The sequence below is a fragment of the Chroicocephalus ridibundus genome, chromosome 4, assembly GCF_963924245.1.
Source record: "Chroicocephalus ridibundus chromosome 4, bChrRid1.1, whole genome shotgun sequence".
Lineage (NCBI taxonomy): Eukaryota > Metazoa > Chordata > Aves > Charadriiformes > Laridae > Chroicocephalus > Chroicocephalus ridibundus.
Window position 1 is genome coordinate 70,971,520 of NC_086287.1, and position 23,144 is coordinate 70,994,663.

General features: G+C 43.7%; 1 protein-coding gene across 1 annotated transcript; it reads right to left on the reverse strand.

Moving 5' to 3' along the window:
- Positions 1–851: 851 nt before the first annotated feature.
- Positions 852–22,826, reverse strand: GCH1 (GTP cyclohydrolase 1). Its single transcript, XM_063333894.1, has 6 exons — positions 22,392–22,826; positions 10,370–10,479; positions 8,070–8,125; positions 4,952–4,983; positions 3,845–3,929; positions 852–3,239 (listed from the first exon to the last, which is right to left on the reverse strand). The coding sequence occupies exons 1-6, from the start codon at positions 22,705–22,707 to the stop codon at positions 3,113–3,115; spliced, it is 726 nt and encodes a 241-aa protein (XP_063189964.1). The 5' UTR covers positions 22,708–22,826; the 3' UTR covers positions 852–3,112.
- Positions 22,827–23,144: the final 318 nt, after the last annotated feature.

The window sequence follows — 23,144 nt, forward strand, 5'->3', positions numbered from 1 at the left end:
ATATACAACCGTGGGAAACACAGAAGTAACTCCGCTTCACGACAAAGACAATTCTTGACAACGCTTCTAGGGCTTCCCAGGAGGCATATTTCCAAACAGGACAGACCATTTGGGAAAAAAAACAAACATGGAGTGCTGGAGGGGGATGTCATTCATTATTCCTTCTCCATTTCTGACTGCCGCAGCATTTGCCCACAAAGTCATGCTGATTCCCCCTCCCTGCCTGCAGCCTAAGAACTTCTCCAGTTGCCTTTTCCCCACCCTGGCCTGGTTTATCTTGTGTGTCGGCACAGAGGGGTAGGTAAGACTCCTCAGGAGTCTGGGATCTGTAAATTTATCTCCCCCCCCCCCAAATCTCAGAAATATCTGCATCCTAAGAGGACAGCAGGAGTGTCCCCAAGACAGCCTCCCCACCCTGAAGGCAGAGGCTGAGCTCATTGCTATGCATGGGCCACGGTGGGGTGACCCAGCCAAGACTTCAGCTTCACAGTCCCTTGTCACACCTGGCCAGGTGTCAGCTATTTCCTCAATAAAGGGCAATGAGGCATGCAGAATGGCTTACGAAGCACATTAGAGGACTATTAGCCCCCATGAACCTCAAGGCATGCACTAGCCACTCCAGAGCAGCTTCCCACTTTCCCTGTCCCCATGGACTTGATGCTGATTCCCCTAGCACTGAGGAGCAGCAAGATGGAGGTGACACCAAATCTTGGGGGGGTTTTTTGCTCCTCAGTCAACAAATGGGTGACTACTGTCCCAGAAGAGCTGCACCTACTAGCACAGAAACAACTCCCACACAAGGAAATGGAGCTTATGCCACTTCCTTGGGCAATGCCATCACCTCCAAGTCACCAAGGATGCTACCACTCCAAAGGATAATACTGTGCTTTAATGTTTTAGAGACAATGGACTTTGATGTGGTACAAGAGCAGGCTGTATGTACTATACATATATATACACCGGTTGTAGTTAAAGCTTGTGTATTTGAACAATACTAACGTTCCAAAATGCACCAAGTCTTACAATAACAAAAATGTGAACAAAATCCAAGGCCACAGATATAGAGAGGTATGTTTTAAGGACTACAGGTCACACGGAAATAAAAAACAGAGGTGGTGCAATGTGAACTTTATCCTGAATAGAGATAAGTGGTTAAAACACAACTTTTCATTACCGCAGGAGCAAGACTGTTTTACAGAGATTTAATTTCCAAACTAAAGCAAGCAAAGAGAAACAGATGTCTTAGTGGGTGCCCCTTTGGTCCTCAAATTCTCCTTCCAGTTGCTGAGCTAAAAAGAGAAAGAGTTTTACTCGGAACTTCAGGCAAGAAAGATTTAAGGCTTTTCAGCTGGATACACAGACTGAACTGAGAAGTGGCAATATCCGCTCTCAATCATTTAAGGAAAACAAATGCCATAGAGTTAGTGCCTTTTATACATGTGCAACACACAGTTGTTTGGGCTAGCAGACAGCCACTTCTATAGCACATAGCTCTACAGAATCTGGGATAGAGGATATTTTTCCAATAACACTGCAAAGGTCGTCAAGGTAAAATTAGTGTAATTAAACACATGAGGTTGTTGTTCTTGAAAGTTCTTTAGGCCCAATGGAAATTTGACTGGACATGATTTTAATTTTGATTCCAACACAGAGACAGGAATGTCAGTAAGATGGAGCTTGCTAGGCCAGGAACTGCCTTTTAGGTTAGTGTATGGAACATCTTGGATTTGTATTCCACAAAGTCAATATGGCCATGGGAACCTGCATTGTGGTCATCTGACACCCTGGCTGACATTTCATTTTTTAATTTTTGCCTCCTGTGCCCAGTTGGAGAAGGGTGGTTTTCATTTGCACCTCATGTTGTCCCAATTAAGAGTTACAAAACACCCATTAAAATTGTAACAAAGTATAAGAAGTTCAGCCAAGTCCAGCTGATTGAAGCTTTTTGTACCAAGACTGCCACATACAGCAGTTGCCACATACACAGAAAAATGTGGTTTAATTCATTTTGATGGCCCTGGAAATGCTTTTCTCAATCACTCTTACGAAATAAGTTGTTGTCATTTCAGGTTACTTTGCCCTAAAATGACCTGCCATGAGGCAGGAGAGGTACAATGTGCTGCGTTCAGGATTTCAGTGCTCACCTTTGGTCCAACATTTATGAGATATAAATCTTGAAATACTTGAAGCGAAATCTTCATTTTCAGATTATCAGACTAGATTTAGCTTCTCATTCTAACCCATGGAAACCCAAGAAGGAAAGCTCAAGATATAAATATCATTAAAAACCTCTTTGGATAGCGTAGCACTTTGCAAGACAGACTCTGGTGTTTTTTTCCTCCCCTCCCCACTGTTAAAGTTTGCTTAAAAATAGTAAGAAACTGACAATTAAAGTGGTCAGACATTCTGAGGCACAGAGCAAAAGGTGCATAAAACCCTTTATATTGAGATAAGATTGTGCCCCAAATAATTTAGAAGTTAATTCCCTGCATGTTAAGAGGCTAGGAAAAATGTGTTTTAAATTTCTCAAACAAACAAGACACCACACAAAAAAAAGGAGGGTTAATACTAGCAAGGATATAAAACACCACCAGAGGTAACATCCCAAAGGGGTAAAACATACATATCCAGATATTGAAACAGCCACTGCAGGACTTGTAACAAAATATAGTCAGAGATAATTCAGGACCATCCTTTTCATCAGAGGTACACAGTATTTGCAGCCTAAGTGGTCCTAGGAGGATCCACAGCCTTTCAATTGTTTCCTGTGCTGCTCCACATTTATTCTAATAAACGTAACTATTTCATAAATAGCCATTTCACTCCCAAGCCCCGCTTTTCTCCTAACAGCAGTATATTCTGCATTGTAGAAACATTTCCAAACCCCTATTCATAGCTTGTAATTCCAGGACATGAACATTATTGGGAGTCCAGGAGAAGCCTACCTCATCGTGACTTTTTTCATTTGCCATCAGAAGTCTTTTACTGCACAAAAACTATGACAACAATTCACAACAATTTAGTTTAAAAGTGAGACGTAGGAACAAGTAAGAACAGACAGTGACATTGGACAGAACAATCTCCAGGGTGCATTTAGAGAATAAACACAGTTTCAGCTCCTGATGAGTGTCAAGAATTCTTCACGGGTCTTTGGATCTTCCCGGAATACCCCCAACATTGTGCTGGTTACTGTTTTACTGTTCATTTTCTGTACCCCACGCATTACCATACACATATGCCTAGAAGAAATGAGAGGGGAGTCAGTAAATCAGCCATACTCAAAAGAAAGAAGTAATCCCCTGAAGAGAGATGTTTCTTACACAGTCAAGTTAAGTTCTGGGCAAGTGACAAAACCCCCATGTCCAGAACGGACAGCTGTCAGTAGTACCTCAGCTGTCCTCTACAGAAAAGAAAGTCAAACTCCCAGCCCCTGAGCACTGCCTTCTCTCCTCAGATCCCAGGAAAATCCCACCTTTCCAAGGTGCACGCCAATCCCAGGGACATGCCTGTTGCTAGACCCAAGCTTTGCTCTACTCGAGGAAGTAGAAGGGGCACTGAGGCAGAGCACAGATCCAGTGCAGCTGGGAGAGCTGACCACACTGCCAGTTGCCACATCCCTGCAGTGGATAAGTCCCTACTTTACATGGCTCCAACCCATCCAGCCATTTTGCTGAACGGGCAAGGATCATGCCTGCCAGTGCTCTGCCCCATAAACAAGCATGGCCACAGCTACCGCAGGCAAAGAGACCACACAAAACAGCTCTGCAGTGCACAGCAGGAGTTATACACAGCTGGAATCACACACAGCCCATACACCACCACAGAACAGCTCAAAGTAACTCACGTAGCCTCAATAACCACTCCAACTCCAGCAGGCTGTAAGGCTTCTGTGATGGCTATTGCAATTTGTTTGGTAAGGCGTTCCTGGACTGAAAGAACAACAAGGAGTTCAGAGGCAGTGTTAAATCCAACCAGCACTAACGTGCTGCCGCTATCTGCGTGCCACACACATGTAACACCACATCCTCACCTCCAAGCGTGCCTGTTCCCCACCGCCAGCACCAAAACTCTGCACAAACACACAAACTCTGCTCTTCCTAAATAAGTTTTATTAGTACCAAATCCTACCTTATGTTATGCATCCTGGAACAGGTCTTTTATTTGCTTGTTTATACTGGGAGTCATTTTGCACTACACCTTTGCAGGAATTGCATTATCGTGATTTATTATAATAGCTCTTGCATTTCCTATTATGCAGTTAGATTTTCTCGCTTCTCTATTTTCTTTCGGTTTTTATATATTTGTTATCTGGCTTTACTGCTGCGCTTCTCATTCCCTACATACCATTTCTCTTTTTAAGGAACGGAAACAGAGATAAAAAATGAGGAAATTCAGAGAGCCTATTGTCCTGCAAAGCTTTGCTTCCTGCAGCTCTAACCATTAGGTGTCAGACTGGTCACTAAGACTTCTGTTGCCAAGAACAGGCCAAATTTAACTGCAGGAGGACGAGAGCGGCTGAGCCCAACCCAAGGCCTCAGATCCTGCAGCTTCCTGCCCTTCTTGGGGGCAGCAGGCAGGCGGTCCCTAATATGGCAGCTCTCCCTTCATCTCTTCAGACAAGAATTCTTGAATGCCTCTCTTCAATGATCTGTAGGAGAGTCCATCTCCAGCAGCATCCAACTAGTTTAGTTATTTCTGGCAGCAGTATCTTGTAGCACATTTATCCTCTCAGTTAGTTACTGCTTACATCTGTTTCCACAGGCATGTTTTGCCCCTCACTGGAAACACAGGGGCTAAGATGACAGATGAGAAACTCCTGTTCAAGAACATAGTGGTTTTCTTCACACTAAAATTTGCACAGCTGTAGTCCACCTACAATTACCAGTACCCTGAGCTGGCTAGCAAAGGAGTGCACACAACAAAAGAAATAATCAAATAATCAGCTGTTTACCTTGTAATCTTCTACTGTATATTTCCACAATCCTAAAGGAGAAAGGAAAAAGACAATGTTACACTTATTCCTATCTGACCATTGTCTGATCTTCATAATTAACTTGACACTGTCAAACAAGACAACTGTACTGATCCATGCCCTTCCTGGCCATCCATGCAACATCACGCTGGTGCTCAGCCCCCAGCTGGCATTGCTCAAGGACTTCCCTCAGCACATCACCGTGTTTAGTGACAGGTTCCCCCCTACTTGCGACTCGAGAGACTATTTTGGGGTAAACCTGCCACTTCTCCTCAGAGCTTCTTCAGTTGTCTGTTACTTTTGAATTACTTGTACCACCACCCACCTGCATCACACAGTTGCAAGGGAATCCACGCCAAAAGGCTCCCTGAGAGCTCATCCTTGAACTGAGGTCAGATTACCTCCTTTTGCTTCAACATAAACCAAATGCTGTTTTAAGGACAATTCAGATATTGGGATTCCCAGAAGGTTATTGAAATTAAGCAAGAGATGGTTTGGATTCTTGCATTTAACCACAAATTTAACTAAGAACAATGAGACAGAATTGTTTTTATTTAAAACAGATACTCTCCACCCATGTATCATACCATCCTTCACATTTTGGTGCAGGGATCACCTTAGTGCTCCTCTCAAACATGACTTCAAATTTAAGCCATTTGTAGGGCAATGAAAGTGATACTACCATCATTTATAACCACAGTACTAAAACCCTCACATTTAAGAGAAGTCTTATAACTGCTCTGAAACTCAATTGGTTATTCATGCCAACCTCAAATGCTTAATTACACGTCAAGTGGCCATGTAAAGAAGTTGCTTTAGAAAGCTTCAATACTCATCTGGTCAGACTAGACAAAAACCAGACACTGGCTGGCAGCCTGAGGCATTAGTTACAAGAAACATTTTGACAATGAGACTTGCCTGCTGTTTTGGAGAGTGAATTATATGCAGAAACTCCCCTCCAGAAATGAAATGGCTGTGTTATAGCTATTCCAAAGAAAGCCATGTAATATTTGGATCAAATATATGGACAAGGAACAAGCTGATGCTCAGATATTTTCACACTGGTATTGCATATAAGAAGTCCTATAAGCATGTTTATGTAAAAATAGTTATTTGCATTAGCACTTTCAAGCCTGAGCTTAAAGTCCAAAGAAAGATGTTTGTTTACTGAATACAGGTCATCCACAACAACAGAAACTCACCACATTAGACTAATCCTATTATGAAAGATTAGGCCCAGAGTACCAACAGCCTCACAAATCTTTGTTTGAACACTGGTTGCATTATATAGGGCACGAAAGGGAAGCACTATTTGGCCCACCGATCTCTTCATGGTAAGCACTCAAAGGCAAGTGAGGACTGAGAACGTTTTGTTATACAAGAATCTAATCTTTTGGTTATTGCAGTATATGGGAGTTTTACCCTAACTTGAAAAAGAGGCAAGATTTAACCTTTCAAGCCCAGCACTGGAAGCCTTGTGGTTATTCATGCATGTTTCTATACTGAGAATAAATAGTAGGAAAATTGTACCCTTCTAGCACTATGTTGCCACTTGTATTAAAAAAAATAAAAATCAGACACAGTTTTAAGCTCCTTTTTTACATCTGCAATTCAGAGGTAACTGGAGAACAGAGCAAGCACAAACTAACAGAGGCACATTTCAAATGTGATCCTTAATCCCGCATTCAAGCCCTGCAGAAATGAAACCAAGTGCTAAAGACGGTCTCCTCAGGAAGGATGTTCGCCTTCAGAAATCCAACTCAAAAAAACCCAACACCTCACCACTTAAAAAGATCCAGCCACAGGAGTACCAGCCAACACACAACGCAAGCCATGAACTGCCACACACACAAGCATAAGCAACTATAGAAGGCAAAGTCTTTTGCCCAGCAACTACGGTGCCATCAGCTCAGAACCTCATCCTACAATTGCACCGGTTAGGTACGGCCACAGAAAACACGTAGGAAAAAATTTAAATGTTGAACTGCCTGTTTCAGCCATTTAATCAGAACGAAGTCTACTCCTATAAGCACTGTTGGGAGACATGAAGATGCTCTCCCTGTAATATGAGGTTACGTTAACAAAGATGTGACCTCCAAGGGCCTTCCCATTCCAAACCAAATTCACTGTTGTGCAAGCAGAGCACAGAAAAGAGCCAACTGACTTTAAAGCATTTCAGTGTCATATCCTACGCATTTCTTACCCGCTAAGAAAACCCAGCGGGCATACAGATTTACAAGGCTAATTCTCATTAGTCTTATTGGAACTACAGCACGAATAACAGACATATCAGGGAAAGCATAAGCAAAACCTATGTGGTCTTTCTGCACTACAGCCAATTTTTCAGTTTAATTTCTCAAAGGAGACCCTTCTGCTCCAGCCCCCAATAATCTGCTTATTGAAGGGATCTACCATCCCCTTCCTCACCAGAACTAGAAAGCGTCACTTTATAACAAGATTCAGTGCAACAACTAATCCAAGGGCACTTGCTGAGGAAAAGGCTATTTTACATAAACAAATGGATTCCTCAAGTGTATCATAATTGCTTTGTTTCTTAGGCTGAACCTTATCTACAAAATCCACCCCACGGCGCTCTCAGCAGGTCTCAAGTGAAAGAAAGAAATGTCAAAGTCATCTGAAGAGTCAGCTAACAGATAAAATCTTTAGATTCAATTTCTATCTAGAAAACGTGTTCATTTACAGTTTGGAAGTTTGGGATTTTTGTTCTTATCAGTCATTATACACACAAGTAGCAAATAGCTAGAGAACCCCACTGGTTTTGGTAGCCTGCCTTAGCACATGACCAAATTCTCTATTGTTCTTGCTCTGTGCTCCCTGCAGACACCAATGCTTTGGATGAACGTACAAAAGTGTTAGGGTTTACTACAGTCGGCTGTGATGTGAATTAACATGGAGCTCTAAGACTTATCTGTCCTCTCCATGAAAAACGTAATGCTGCGGATTGGTCTAAATCCAAATCCAGGACACAAAGTGGGCTGAGCTTTAGAGGGGGACCAGATTAGAAAGATTAGCACAGTTAGCACAGCTTGGAATCCCTTTTACAAATTAGCATCGCTTTCATTACATTAACACTTACCTAGCAAGCTTGCTGAGGCCAAGTACTTGCTTGTTAGGAAGATAGCCAATATGTACCTAGACAGAGGAGAATAAATCATTAACAGAATCAAACACACCTTCCAAATGCATGTGAAACTCATGCATAGAGAATGAGATGTGCATTTGCCCCAGAACTAACTCTGGAACAGTCCAGGAGTCTTAGCATGTGGGAGGAACATGCCACCATGCAAGCCTGAAAAATTGTGGAGCTAACGGAGACTGTAAATGCCTGATGAGGTCAGTGTCCTGGTGAAGAATAAGTAAGTTTTCTGAGGGGGAGAAAAATCACAGCTCCTCTAGAGCCAAGGCTTACGTTCCAAGTCTCAGGAATGCTACAGAGTTCTACTACATTTGGGTATAAAAAGCAGTCTTGCTTAGTACAGCACTGTTCCTCTAAAATAAACATGCTTTTCTTTCAAGACTTAAAATGGATTTAGGGAGAGAGAGGGACTGTACTTTACTTCCAGGTAAAGTTCTGATGGCAAGAATTACTTAGCCACCAAAATCAGGCTGCACTTACTGATATTTCTTCCTGTTTTGGTAGTACCATAGATCACTCTGTGATTAAGTCAACTTCCATGCTGCTTGAGTATGGATTTGCTGAACATTCATACTGAACATGTAGTTGCACTAAGGTGGAATAAGTTCTTGAGAAGAAAAATGCTCAGATACAAAGGCAGGGGAAAGCTATTTAGCTTCCTGTTTTTTAGAATGCTACATAGGCTACTGAATTCAAGTGGGTTTACAGTTATAACTGATCATAAATCAGCATGTGTGTCACCATACCAGAGACTTGAAAAATTAGCCAGGATACAGTAGGGGAGTGTCAGTGTAGGATTCTGTCTTAGCGCTTTGCCTAGAGGCCCCATCTCAGAATCCTGTATTGCTGTACCTGCAGTTAGAGGTACCACAGAGCACCTAATTACCTGGCTAACTTGCTCATTCCTATCACTTCTGTTGGGTAATCAACCCACTGACACCTGAAAAGACATGAGACATTTCAGACAAAGTAAGAGACATAACTTACAAATAAGCGTTGAATCCTGTTCCCCACAGACTATTTTTGCAAATGTCTTAATTTCATTTAAGATAGAACTGCAAATACAAGACCCACTGGTCAGTATTTGCAGCCTGTTTGATGTACCCAACAGGAGAATGGTTAGTCTGAGAATATTTAGAGGCATACCAAGTCATTTAGTAGACCCTTATACGAGCAGGACCAATTCGGTGTTTGCGAGGAGATTGCTCCAAACCACACAGGCTAAACAGCTAGACGTAAAAAGAATGCATATATTGCCACAGGAGTAACGAAGAGAATATACACAGTAAGTGCAACCAAGAATAACAGGTGAAATAGAAAGCTTTCATAGAGAAAGAAGTTACCTTGTTTTCCAGTATAAAATACTAACAGTAAGAAAATAAAGCAGATGAAATTGAGTTGACCCAACCAAATAAACAGCTGGTTTCTGTTTGGGTATTTTATCTTGGGGAGATAGTGTACTTGGAATATATGTGGTACTGATTGAGTTTTACAGAAGACAAAAGCACTTGCTACTCTCAGGTTTGTGAATACTTTATGGTAAACCAGATGGATCAGAATAAGCTCCATCCTTCTGCACTGACAGGGGAGCAAAGGGGCTGAGATGCACAGAAGGCACTGCCTGCTCCGAACTCTTCATCATGTTTACAGCAGTCAACTTGAGAATTTTGATTTTCTTTTTAAAGTTGCTGGTATCACAATTTCAACACCCTCTGAAACACCAGCCCCTTTCATGGATGTCCCAACCTAAGGAGCCTCCTGCTAGTCAATTTTGACCACCCCCTCCCTGACTGGGCTTGCTTATTTAAGACAGGGCCGCTAATTAGAAGTTTGTTTCACTCACAGGGGGGTTCCTGAGATGAATGTGCATTAGATAGCTCTAAGCCAGAAGCTAAATCCATGACAGAGCCAGCATGCCGGGTGAGCTGGTTTATCAAGATGTCTGCCCTCAAGGCTTGCTGCTGCTTCATGAAGAGCTTTGATATGAAATGTCAGAAACCATTAGATTATTTAGACTAGGAAAGGGTGAGCGTTGTATTTTAGGAGCTTAGATCCAAATAAAACTCACATTAAGGAGGTCTTCCTTATTTGTATTCTGAAGATTAACTTCTAGAATCATAGCCATAAGCAGTAAATACTTATAGCTTTATAAGCTTTGTAGTTACAGCTACAGAGTCTTTTACATGTACTTTAGGTCTTTTATCATGTATTCCCACATTTGTTTTGTGAGGAACAGTTACCTTTCCAACAAATGGAACGAGGTGATGCTCACACAATGAGAACATGTCTATGTCCTTCACAATTACCATCTCATCATGATCTTCATCAAAGATGGCGTCATTCAGAACATCTGAAATTAAACATTTGTATTAAAAAAATAAATGCACAAGCATGGAAGGTTCTTCCAGCCAGTATCTGAGAAAGCTTGTAGCAAGAATATAGCTCTCAATTACAGATTTTTAGAGTTAAGATATGGGAGGCAAGTAAGGAGTAACATCACAAATACACTTTGGTTTGCATATGATTACACAACAGCCACAGTGCTGGCTATGTCAGTCTACCTACATGCTACACCAGATGTTAGTCTATAGTGTTTTATTCAAATAACAGTTTCAGCCCAGGTTAGAACAAGTCCAGTCTTTGCAGAATTACTGGCATCTTAAGAGCAATTAAGATTACAGCTGATAAAGCCAGTGCTGGGCAGGAAAGCAAATCTCAAAGTGGGCTTCTATTAGCGCTTCCACACACCACAAGCAAAGCTGAGCCTGAGGTTTGAGAGAAGCTAAGCTGTCACAGTGGTTTCTTCAAACACTTCAACACCAGCATCGCTATCTTTAGGGAGGCTTTGCACCCACATAAGATACTCTTTCATTTCATCCTGAAGCACACCAGCAGCTTAGGCATACAGAAAAGTCAAAAAGACAGATCGGTACCCTCAGATCGAGGGGAGATTTGCTGCCCTGAACTGAAAGCAGGCATGCATATGCATACTCCGTCCTAATTCTGCGCCTCAGAGTTAACCGAGAATTAAGGTGGAGAAAACCATAAAGATAAGAGGAAGAAGAGATAGCTCAGTAAGAAAAGGAACATACAACATGACACTTTGCTAGTCTCAGAGCTCAGCAAAACAGATCCCCAGTTGATTTTCCAGATTTAGCAGTCCCCTGACAAGTCCCCAAGCAATCCTGACACAGGTTACAGCAGATCACAGAGACTGCAAGCAGCTGGACCATGCTTGGCGAAGTTAAAAGCAGACCACTCTCAAGTTAAGAGGCTGAGCCCTTTGAAAGACAAGAGAGAAAAGCTGTATAGAAGAGAGAGGGAGAACAGCAAGGGAGAACTAGCTGTACAGAAGGACTGATAATCAGAACGAGGAACTCTGCAAACAAGTCAGCTTGAAGCCATGCTGACTACTCAGAATTACTTCCAGGAACCAGAGCACATACACCATGGCCAGAGGGGGAAACTGGGTGCTCAGGGACTACCCTGCTTCATCCACAGTGGAGCTTAGCACCTGCGGTGGTGATTACACAAATCTAATAGTTGTGTCTGCTCTACTTGCCTTTATGCCTTCCCCTGACATGCACGTACACCTAATGGCCACCATCTGTTGTCGATAACGTATCATCATCATGGAGCATTTTAATTTCCTGCTAGCTATCAGCACTACACAGGTAACCCTGGAAACTGTGCACAAGATGTTCTGCCTGCGACGCACGTTCTTTCCTGAGAAGGGCTGGCAACCTGCAAGAGAGCGACGCTGAACCCCTGAAGGCTTTTGATCAGGTCAGAGAGCAGGAGTAGGGGGCACAAAAGGGGCCAGGAAAAGACTCTGTAAAGGTACATAATTTTGTTCTTCAAATTTCAGAGTCTAGTTTACTCCAAACACTGCTGGAGAGGATTTTGATTACATGGGGAGCCCCATGCAGTTGTATAACCACGAATTCATCCGGGAATAGCCAGAATCCGAAATGGAGCAGGCTCAGAGGAGGGGGAAGGAGAGACAGAGCAACCACCTGGGTTCTTAGCTCCCTCCCGCAGCACTCTGCAGACATGCCATTTCTACAGCAGAAAGGCAAACAGTGGTTTCACAAAACCTGCTACTATGCCCAGCATTATTAAAACAAAATCCAAACAGATCCACAAAGCATCTCCAGAGTGACTGCTGCTGTTATTACACCACCAGCTTGGCTCATACCAGCCTTGCCAGGGGCGTATCAGAGACCGATGTTAGATATGGATTTACGTCAGCGCACTTGCAAAGCAGACCGTTCAGAACAACCAAAAATGGCCACATTCTCATTAAGCCATGGTAGTGTGTGACGCAGCATAAGGCCAAAGCCTCAACAGACGGTACTTCAACTGTGAAGTCTCATATATGTGTATGTATATGCATATACACATGTATTCATGTATAAAACATATATTAATAGATCTTTACAAACTTCATCTAAGGAACATAAGTCTATTACTGGAATGCTGAAGAGCTGTGTTGTATCACAGAGACAGCTGTTAGCCCTATTATAAAGCTGGAGGGGGAAGAAGGTTAAGTAGCTTGTGAAGTACTATACAGGCAACTTGGGGAACAAAATACATCCCTCCCATGGCTAAAGCAATCAAACAGCAACACAAAGGTCATCCAGCCTTCTTTCATATTCCCTCTTAGGCTACAGCCCAGAGCAACAGCAGTTTTGGTAATGCCCCCTCTCAGCCAAGGGAGTTTGAGGTGTGTAAGCAAACAGAATGGTGCATCAAGAACACAACCAGAGCTGTGGGATGCTTCACGCTTCTCGTTTATACAGGTCTTGCCAATTTTGCATCTTAGATTTATTTAATATTAGCAGCAAGTTGCAGCCAGGTCACAGATGATACCTGCTCAGCAGCATAACCTCTGCAGCACGGAGTGCTGATTTTAAGTCAGCATCAGATACTCCTTGAGGAGGGCCAGAGAACATAAAGGAAAAAAACAGCTTAGCATTAGCCCCTCCAATAACCCCTTCCCGACTGACAGATGATACAGGGACACAGGATAAAACAAAAACATGAGACTGAAGGCCACTACCCGAGTAAATGGACATGGTGTTCAGAGAGCATGCCAGTCACCTCTATCCTGCTCCAGTCCCTCCTGCCCACACTTGACAAGTCTGTTCTCCTGAAAACAAGCATAGCTTGAACCCTGCCTATCCCTGTACCTCTTCAAAATCCAAGCCTTGTGTTCACAAGGGTTAGGTAAGAGTCACTGCAAGAAGATGATGTGCTACATCCCACTGCAGCACTTGTTTTCCATAATTACACAGGAGAGACTCATTTGGCAGAGACTCCAACACTTTGTGCAGGGAAGCGATACCATTTTATCTAAATTCTAAGTTTCTCTGCCTTTTTTTTTTTTTTTTTTTTTTTTTTAAAGTCATTCAATTTGCTACAGCATCAAACAGGTCCCCAACAAGCTCAGCCTGCAGCACGTGTTCTGGAGAACTTATCAGAGCTGAAAGGACAGAAGGGGAAACAGGGCCTCAGATTAAAAAAAAAATTAATTATTATTAATTATATTAAATACATTACTTAAATTATTTAAAATAAATTATTTTTAAAAATCATATTTTTGTCCCAGAAGCAAAGCTGCGGAAAAATTCATTCCTCTTTTCCTGTGCTTTCATTCTACCTACTAGGACATGCTGTCTGCTTCACTAGCTTGATTTTGGTTTCCTCATTTGGAGGCCCCAACACATTTACTCTTGCTACCCAGGGCAAGATCTAGAAGTCATGTTGTCCCTCCCCAGACCTGTCCCAGATCGTACAGAGCAATGTGGCTGTGACATTGGCTGCATCTCTCAGCTCTAAAATACCCACCCGCCCTTCCAGTGCAACTGCATCTTTTCCATCCCTTCCCTCCTTCAGCACCAGGATCTTCAAAACAAAAGCAGAGAAGTCAACAGGGCTTTCAGAGGGAAGGAGGGCTAGAAGTAAATATTGCCATCTTGGTTTCCTGAGAAAGCAAAGCACCTGCAGCTCAGATGGGCCCCTTCTCAACAGGTTACTTTTCCTCAATACAAAAAGGAAATTCTTCCTCTCAAATAAAGCAACTTTTATTCCCTCCAAGTACCACCTACGTAACCATCCACATCAGAAGCACAAGACTAGCATCTCCTCTGCTAGCAAGAAGACAGGCATGTTCATACATCCTCCCTTGGTCTCCCAGAATCATACCTCCCCTCACTCTGCTTTTCTCAGTAACAGCTGTGCTCAAGTGCTGCCACCAAGGTCTGTCTATATGCCAAAGGAGACTGCAAGTAACATCTTTTCATTCTCCACCACCCCAGAAAAGCTAAGGGAATTTACTGCTCGAGTCTTTAAGCCTAGACAAATCATGTTAATGAAAAAGCTAAGATTCAAATTAAGATATACAGGGAATAGGAACAAACATTTTATCTACAGTTGGGGCACTCTATAGATTATTCCAACTGATTCTTCCTTCAGCTGAGAGTTCAAGTCCTGTTGTAGAAACTTCAGCAGACTGTTAAAACTGAGCAGTCACCTCTGGTGCAAGTTAACTCCTGGAACAGAGCAGAATTAAATTTCCCCTTTATATTCAAAAAGAGTTGATAAAAGCAAAAAATCAGAATTGGATGAAGACAGAATGAGAAAGGCCTTTCAGGATTTTGCGTCAGAGCTAAGCAAAAAGACCTGTTACTATAGAAACTATTTGCATGGCTTTAATGTGACACAGGAAAGCAAAAGCATCTCTGGCAACCAAGGAAGCTATAGCCCACCCAGCAGCTGGCTCAGTAGGTGAAAGGAATGAAGGATGGTAGCACTCTGCAGATCAGCACTGCATCAGCTTCACAGTACTTCAGATGTCTCATTTTTACAATGCCTGTGAGACAGATGACTGAAGCAATGTAGGTTGTTCTCCCTATGAGATAAAGTACTTCCCTGTGGTGTTGTCTCACTGCTCCGCTTTAGAGAGTCAGACAGGATTGTTCAGTATCAACAGGATGAAGGCAGCCTCAGAGATTCCCAGATACTGTTCCCTGAGCTCATATGTCATGGCAGAGACATGAGGCACATGGTTCCCATGATATCCATTACACAGCTCCAGACTGTCCTCACTGACAGCCCCAGTGCTCTCCATGGTGACCCACGGGTCCCACAAGTCGCAGCCAGCAGCTGATGCCATTGTAAGAATAGATTCAGGCTAAGGGTGGCAAGTGTCCTGTGATTGTGGTGGGACAAGTCACACCGTATCAATGTCCATTAGCTTGGACAAACTAAAATCCAGGCTGAGGTCAGGTACCTTCTGCTCTCCCAGGAACACAGACTGAGTTAGACCCAGACCAAGACCAAGGGCAGAGGACCTTTGCATGAACTAAGAACAGGTCACTGTTTGGAGGATACTCCAGAATAGCAGTGCCGTGACACAGAGACTGAAGGCTAACCATTCATTAAGACCTTTGACTGCCTTTCTCAGGAAGAAGTTCCTCCTTATCTTAGGACAGATGTAATTGACAGAGCAGAAGCCATGAGCTAACAACTGAATGTGTGGTAGGGAAGCCAATTGACTAGAGGGTCAGAATTAAATCTGGAAGGAAATTGCTTTAAAAACCTTTCAGTTGCTGCTGGGTAAGCAGTAAGATGTAGAGTCAAAACTGAAATTTTATATTTATTCATGTAATGACACTACAGGTTAACTGTACTTAGAGAAAATATTCCAGACAAGAAACAAGAAAATTATTGCAGCCTTTCAGTATTAAAAAGGTACCAGGAATTTATTATGCATTCAGAAAAGAGAATCAGGCTACAAAAAAAAACACTCATTCATATAAAAAGAGTTTGTACTGCTGCAGAAACTTAGTGACTTCAGATTGCTAAGAAAGGGGGGGTGTGTCTGTGTATGCCACTTGCTTCAAGAAGTCTTGAAGAACTATAGAAAGAGACACAGCCTAAGATGCCACATTACTATCTAAAAAGGCAATAGAGCCCAAAAGCTGCAGAGAAAATTAAATGAGCACTCTGTGGTTTCCTTGCCTAACAGGAACCAAGAGAAATCTCAGACAAAGGAATTTACAAGTTTATGACTAATATTTCAGATTTCAACACCAAAGGACTAGAAACAGACATTCAACTTCAGAGAGGAACATTTGCTTCAGAAGCAAAGCTTAATTCCTTAGCTACCAGAAGAGAGGTGAACAAGATGTGTAATTTAAGGCCCATTTCATAGAAGCAAAGACGAAGGAAAAGCATTATTGCTATTCAACTACTTCTGGCCATCATTTGTACAGATTTGTTTGTTTTCCTATGCAACACTTTCCACATTGCAGAGAGAAACTAAAGTCTATTCATAAGAGATCAGTTATTGCAGGCTCTCAGACGAAGCTAAGATTAGGTTCCAGAAGTTGTCCTCTGCCAGGAGGTTTATTAATATGAAGGAAAGCAGGGTGATGGAGATGCTCATTAAAATGTATCAGGATTTCAATAACCATTTCAATGTCTCATGTCATAGAGGGTGCTGAAAGTCCTCCCCCCATCCACACTTTTTTCTGAAATTGAAACAAAAGAAAATCAGAGGAGATGAAACACCACTTTGGAAAAGCAACATGAAGAGATCAAAAGCCTTTAATAGTTAAGATCCAAGAGGTTAAAGACATTTAATAAATTCCTAACAAAACCCCAAACAAGCTTAGCAAATCTGGTAGTACTTGAGCATTAACAGTCAGGTGAGATCATCCTGGGAAGTCCTCCAGTCCTACTTTCACTGCATTGAGTACCTGTTTCAGCAGGTTCACTGATTGGGTTGGGAGGAGGGTTGAGGAAAGAAATCCCTAAGAACCTTACTCTGAACAGCCCTGTCTCTCCAACCCTCTGGTTCACAAGAAACAAACCATGGCCATGCCACAATAATGCTTATTTTTAAGTTATTAACATCTATGAGTTATTGCATCTGTGAGAAGCAAGAGAACTAGCAGTACCTTGTTTCCAGGAAAGGATGAAGTAACTCACCAGCCCTTAGCAAAGGGCAGCGCTGCTGATCAAACAGCCTTGTTTGTTTAAGGCACTGCCTGTCTATTTTTACGTAGTGATGCTTAGCACCTCTCATCCACAGCAAACTGAGTAGGCTTGGAAAAATCTATGGGCTTACACCATTGTTGTCATCTGTCAAAATACCAAATTCACACAGACAAGATGATGAAGAAAAAGAGTATTAAGGTTGCGTTTTTTCACCCTTCACCATAGGAAAAGCACATAAACTAATGAGAGTGGAAAAGCAACATACACACAGTTCAGCAGGTGTTAATCCACTGTATGAGACAGAACTAATTGTTATTTGCTTTAAAATAAAAACTGCACAGTAGAGTCACTTAGTTTCCAGGCAAATAAAGCATACATGCAGCCTTTCAAACCACAGAGGTTCAGAAAGCAAAGTTATCCTCTCCCAGGATTTCTGATTTTCATTTCCCTATTAAACATGCTAAAAGGACAGCTGAACCTGCCAACATGCTTGAAAGCTAACATACCTACCAGGAAAGTCTTCCAGCTTTTATTCGTGTAACAACTTATCACCATTACCAGCAACAACACTGGTTAATGAACATGCCATTTTGCTTATGAGTGCTTACAGATGATGAAGGCAAGTTAACTTCCTACAGCAGATGCAGACAGCTTGCTCAGCCCTGTGCCTAATGTTTCCTACAGGATTACACAATCAGAAACAACTCTTTTACGATTTGTCTTTTGAAATTAACATCATTGACACTTGCCATTTCTGTAACTTACCAGTTAGCTTTTCTCAGCAAGATCAATTCTTAAGCCCTCAGCTTGAGTTACAAGTTACTACTGTCTGCAGTCTTGTATTTTGCATGTATTCACTCATTTACCACATTTGCACACACTTGTGCTTCACAGTATTTATATAGTCTCACAGCCAGCACCTCGAGTGTGACATTACGCCTTTACTAGAGGAAGGGCAGATCTCTCAAGATTTAGTCTTTTTGTGTGGCAGCCAGTCACCTGAACCAACTATAAGAAAACTAAAGGCCAACTGCTATCAACAGTCCAGTTCACCTTTATTAACCAAGAGAACAGGTTACTATTTTGTAATATAATTTACTCTCAGAAGTATGAAGATCTGACCATGGAAAAGAAAACCTGTTCTTGTATGCTCGTGCAGAAGCACTGCATGAAATTGAGGAGTAAAACTTTGGGTATCCTGTCTGCTCTGCCACCCTTACCAATACATTAAGAGGTTTCTGTTGTAATGGCTCTTAGTCTTCACAGATGCCCAAGTTTTTAATCTGGTCCCCAAATGGATTTTATTTTAAATCACTGGAGGCACTCCTGCTCCTCCAGTGAAAGTCTAATGACTAGTACTATAGAAGTGAGATCACCACATTTGAATATGTTTTGTCAAAGAAAGAGTGAGGTCTTCACTAAAGCCAGGATTAATAGGAAAAAAGACATAATCTAGAAAGAACAGCAAGAGCCAGATTTAGACATGTAGCAAGTAAACTCTACTAATGGCTCTGACATACAATAGTGACCAGCTGCAGAACACAGATAGCAAAGACGAATAAAAGGTAAAGCAGGAACACTGTTTCTCTACACTGTTGAAAATGAGCTAGGAAATACACACCCAGTGGAAGCTGGAAAGCAGAATCTGCTTCTCTGTTACTCACATAAATCTAAATAAAGAGAAGGGACAGAATTTAGATGTAATCTTCCTTACAACACTATAAATTTAAGCTATGGGAAGTACAAAAATACAAATACAATCAGGTGTCATGGAAGCAAAGTGACAACACCCAGAAAGGAGATCAGATGTCCAGCATATTTAATTATGTGCTAAATGTGTATGTTCTCTGATACATAGTAACTAAAAAGATCAAGAAAACAGTTTGTTCTTAAGGGTGAATTATCAATCAGGGTTCAAAACAAAAAAACAATACCTAACTGCTGACTGTTGAAACTGCAGTTTCCAAAAGCATTCCTTAAAACCAAAGGAATCAGGGTTCCTTAAACCAAACTCATGCCACTTAGCTGCCTTCTCCTCCAATGCCACCACAGAGGACAGACTGCTGAAGGGCAGGTGAGGCCATCATCCCTCACCATACCAAAAAAATCTTCCAGCAACCTGACTGCACTCAAAGACGTGCAGTGACAATTAAGAGCAAGGCACCACTCTAATCACCAACCTCTGAGAGGGGTGGGCAGCACTCAAGGCAGCTTAGTTTCGTGACCAACCACATAACCCCCATGTTCTCACTTACAGCAAGTCAGGATTGAGTCAAGCACTTTAAACACTGAAGATCTCCCGCAGTGTACTTTGCAACTTTACAGTCTCCAGCCTCCACTATATTTCATAACTTGTGAATATATCCATTACATAATATTTTGTGTTCCTGTATGGAAAATTAAAATGCCATCATAATGAATTGCTTTTTCTCCTGCCTACCCAAGGCAGGTACTCAAGCAGACAAACTCATAAGGCTGATTTTAAAGCCTGTAGCTGTACTAACATTTACTATCTTGGTTTGTCTTTGTCACTCTTCTGGATGCACAGCCTGGCAACATTTCCACATACTGGCAAGGGTTGTGAGCTCAGCTGGGGCCAGCTAAAGACAGGTGCCTGTTGCAACACACCTTGTTTCCACCCCCGTGTTTGTACAACCACCACTACAGAGCTTTCTACTTGAGAAACCTATTATGAGAAGATGGGACTTACAGTTATTATAACGGTCTCTTATCTTCTGCCTGTTGGGACGTAAACTTGAACACACATCCCACAAATCGCTGCTTTAACCCCTGCCTATCCAGATAGTTCTACATAAGGAGATGAATAAGCTGCAAAATAAATCTCAGAAAACAAGTCAGGGCTGCTTTTTGTTTGGATTTGGGTTTTTTGTGGGTTTTTTTTTTTTTTTTTTTGATTTTACAAGCCAGTTCCTGGACTTGTTCATAGTCTGACTATTGTATTAGTAGAACCAAGTGAACAGCCCATCAGGATGCTGCAGCAGAGGCAAACAGCAGGAGCTGCAGTCCCACAGCCAGCCTTGTTCCCAAATATTTTAGTTATTGTCTCTAGGTTTCATGATGCATTTAAAACTCTCCTGAGTGGAAGTTACTTCCATATCAACTCTCCCAACCAACTGCGCATCCACTAGTTGTTTTGCTAGCTGCTGTGGACTTAGCCTTTATCTACAGCTCTTCCTTCTCTTTGGCTAGTAAGAGTGGGAAGACTGAAAGCTATGTATAGCTTAAGATGAGATGAGTAGCTGGAAAGTAAAAGGATCCCCCACCTGACAGAGGAAGGGATGTTAAGACCACAGCTTCATTTTATTTGCTAGAAAGTAAAGAAAAAAGCAGTCCAAGAATACAGCACCCAGCAGTGACACTTTCTGCTCTTGGATAAAATACAGCTCTCCCCCAGGTATGGGTATTCAGGGGAGAGGACTATCCAGAACTACTCTACTTAATGAAATGTATGTGAGAGGTTGGGACAGACTATTTGGGTCCCAGAGAATCCATGCTGGAGGAGGAAAAAAGCTATTAAAAAACCTTAAGGGAATGTGTGGCTCTGCCCACAAAGCTGACAGCAAGATAAGAGAGGACTTAAGATGAGCAGCCACCTCATCCAGGTTCAGCACAGAAATTCATGCTCAGAAACTATCACTAAAAAATCCTTCTGCTAGAGAGTGGCAGGATGAGAGACCTCCCATGTTTTACAGTAGTAAATACAATCCCCAAATGAGGAAAGTTATCCCCAGCAGACAAAAGATTATTCTGCAAGACCCTATGAAACCTCATCTCAAAACACACCATGCAGCTGGACTAAAGGAAGAGGGGAAAGAGGGTGGCCACTGCAGCCCAGAGCCTATTTCCAGATGTGAACCTAAAAACCTGGTTTGTTCAGAAAGGCAAAACAAAGATCAAGGCAGAAATGCTGTTCCTGGGGGAAACCCAGATATGACATTGGCACGTGAGTATAAGCTGGCCATGAATAAGTTAATGCTGAAAGTTATGTGCAGTCTGATTTCAGAAAAGCCAACAGTTGAGAAGCAAAAAAGAAACTAAGCACAAAAGGCAGCCTTTAAGTTGAAGCACAGTGCACTTACGAAAAGGACTCTGACGTGTTAGCAGAAGCTCCCCAAGGCCAGCCATCAGCACAGTTCAGATGTTTCATTCAGCTGCCAACACCCTGATGCAGTTCTGGGGCACTCAGTACACCAGTGCTGCACTCCAGAGAGCATAACCCCATCAGCTCCTTCCTGATTCCCATTCAAAGGTCCTTGCTGACAGTGTTTGCATAGCTATGCGCTAAGAGGAACTTGCCTTTTACTGTAAGAGGTAGCAGAAGGGGGAATTCCCAAGCCCTTTTTTAGTGTTTGTACCCAGTACAGTCCTTAGTGGAAAAGCTGAGGAGATGAAAATTGATGTAAAAACTAAGTTTTCAAGCAGGATTTACCCTGCACTGGAACCAAGAGACAACTTTGGAGCTGCTGGTGATAAGGAGAACAAATCCCACCCAGCTCCTCTCCTCCTGCCCTCAGGGAGGGCCTGCAGCCAGCAAGCAGATAAGACACTCACCTGGGGCAAGGATGCAAACCCGGGGTACTTCTGTACACCCATGTTTGCAGGGATAGGAATCCGGGGTACCTCCCTACACCCATGTTTGCCGCTGGGACCCTGAGACAGGGCAGGGATCTCCCTGACCTCCTCCTTTCTCTTTACCTCACTTCCTCAAGTTTCATTCCCACCTTTGAAAAACCTCACCTGATAAACCCATCATCAGAACGGGACCTTTACCCAGGAAATTCAAGCCACCTCTGTCTGCTAATAGAAGTAAACGTTCCCACCCCTTCTGAACACAGCCAAGCTCGGCTGGGGACGGAGGAAGGTATGATCAACAAGTTTCTATGGCAGAGCTTTAAAAGTTTACACCAGAAGAGGGAAAGCAAAAGCACTTGCTCTGTCCACAGAAGTTTATGACAGAACATGAACTTTAACAGTACGGAGTTTTAAATAAATAAACTGGGGGAAGGAGGGAAGAGAGAGATCCCAAGGTACAGGTGTTTTTGGCACATACTGCTGATGACTTACTGCCAAGGGGCATCAGAGGGAAGGTACGGTGGCAGGGCAGTAGCAAAGGCCATTTTAAGAAATAAAATCGGAACCAGGGCTGGTGCCAAAGGCTCCAGCCCCGCCACCCCCGGCCCGGCGCCCTCCCCGGGGTGACAGCCGCCCTCCCGCCCCGGGGCAGCCGCTCCCTACCCGAGATGGTTTCCTGGTAGCCTTTGGTGAAGAACTGCATGGCGGTGGCCGCCCTCCAGGGTGTCTTCAGCAGCCCCTGCCGCTCGGGATCCTCGCCCAGAGAGCGCAGGATGGTGGTGTAGGCGGCCGCCAGGCTGGGCAGGCTCAGCTCGTTGTCCTCCTCGCTGCGGGGCCGCTCGCCCCGCCAGCCCTCCCCGCTACCACCGCCGCCGCCAGGGGGGACGCGCGGCTTCTCGGCGCCCACCGACGGGGAGGCGGAGGGCGGCGGTGGCCTCTCCTGCCGCGCGTACCCGTTACAGCTCCGAGCCGCCTCCATGGGCCCCGGTAGGGCCCGGCCGGCCCGACGCCGAGCGGGCAGCGCGCTGTGGCGGAGCCCGCCGCCGCCCTCAGCGCCGCCGCCCTCAGCGCCGCTGCCGGAGCCGCGCGCAGCCTCAGCCCTGCCGCTTCAGCTCGCCGCCGCCTCAGCCGCCCGCTTTATACCGCCCGCGCCGCCGCCATTGGCCGTCGCCGCCGCTACGTCACCCGCGGTGTGGCGAGCCAGCCAGTCTCAGCCCGCCGCGGCGATGGCGGGTCCCCTCCGTCCCCGTCTGCCCTTCGTCCGCTCGGGCCGCCGGAGCTCGGCCTGCTCCCGGCGGGGTGAGGCCGGGGCATCCCGCTCGGGAGCTCCCCGGTGCTGCTGGAACGCTGCCATAACCGTGCCGGGGTGCTTCGGGTTACCGGCAGCAGGACGGAAAGATCCCACGCGTGGATTTA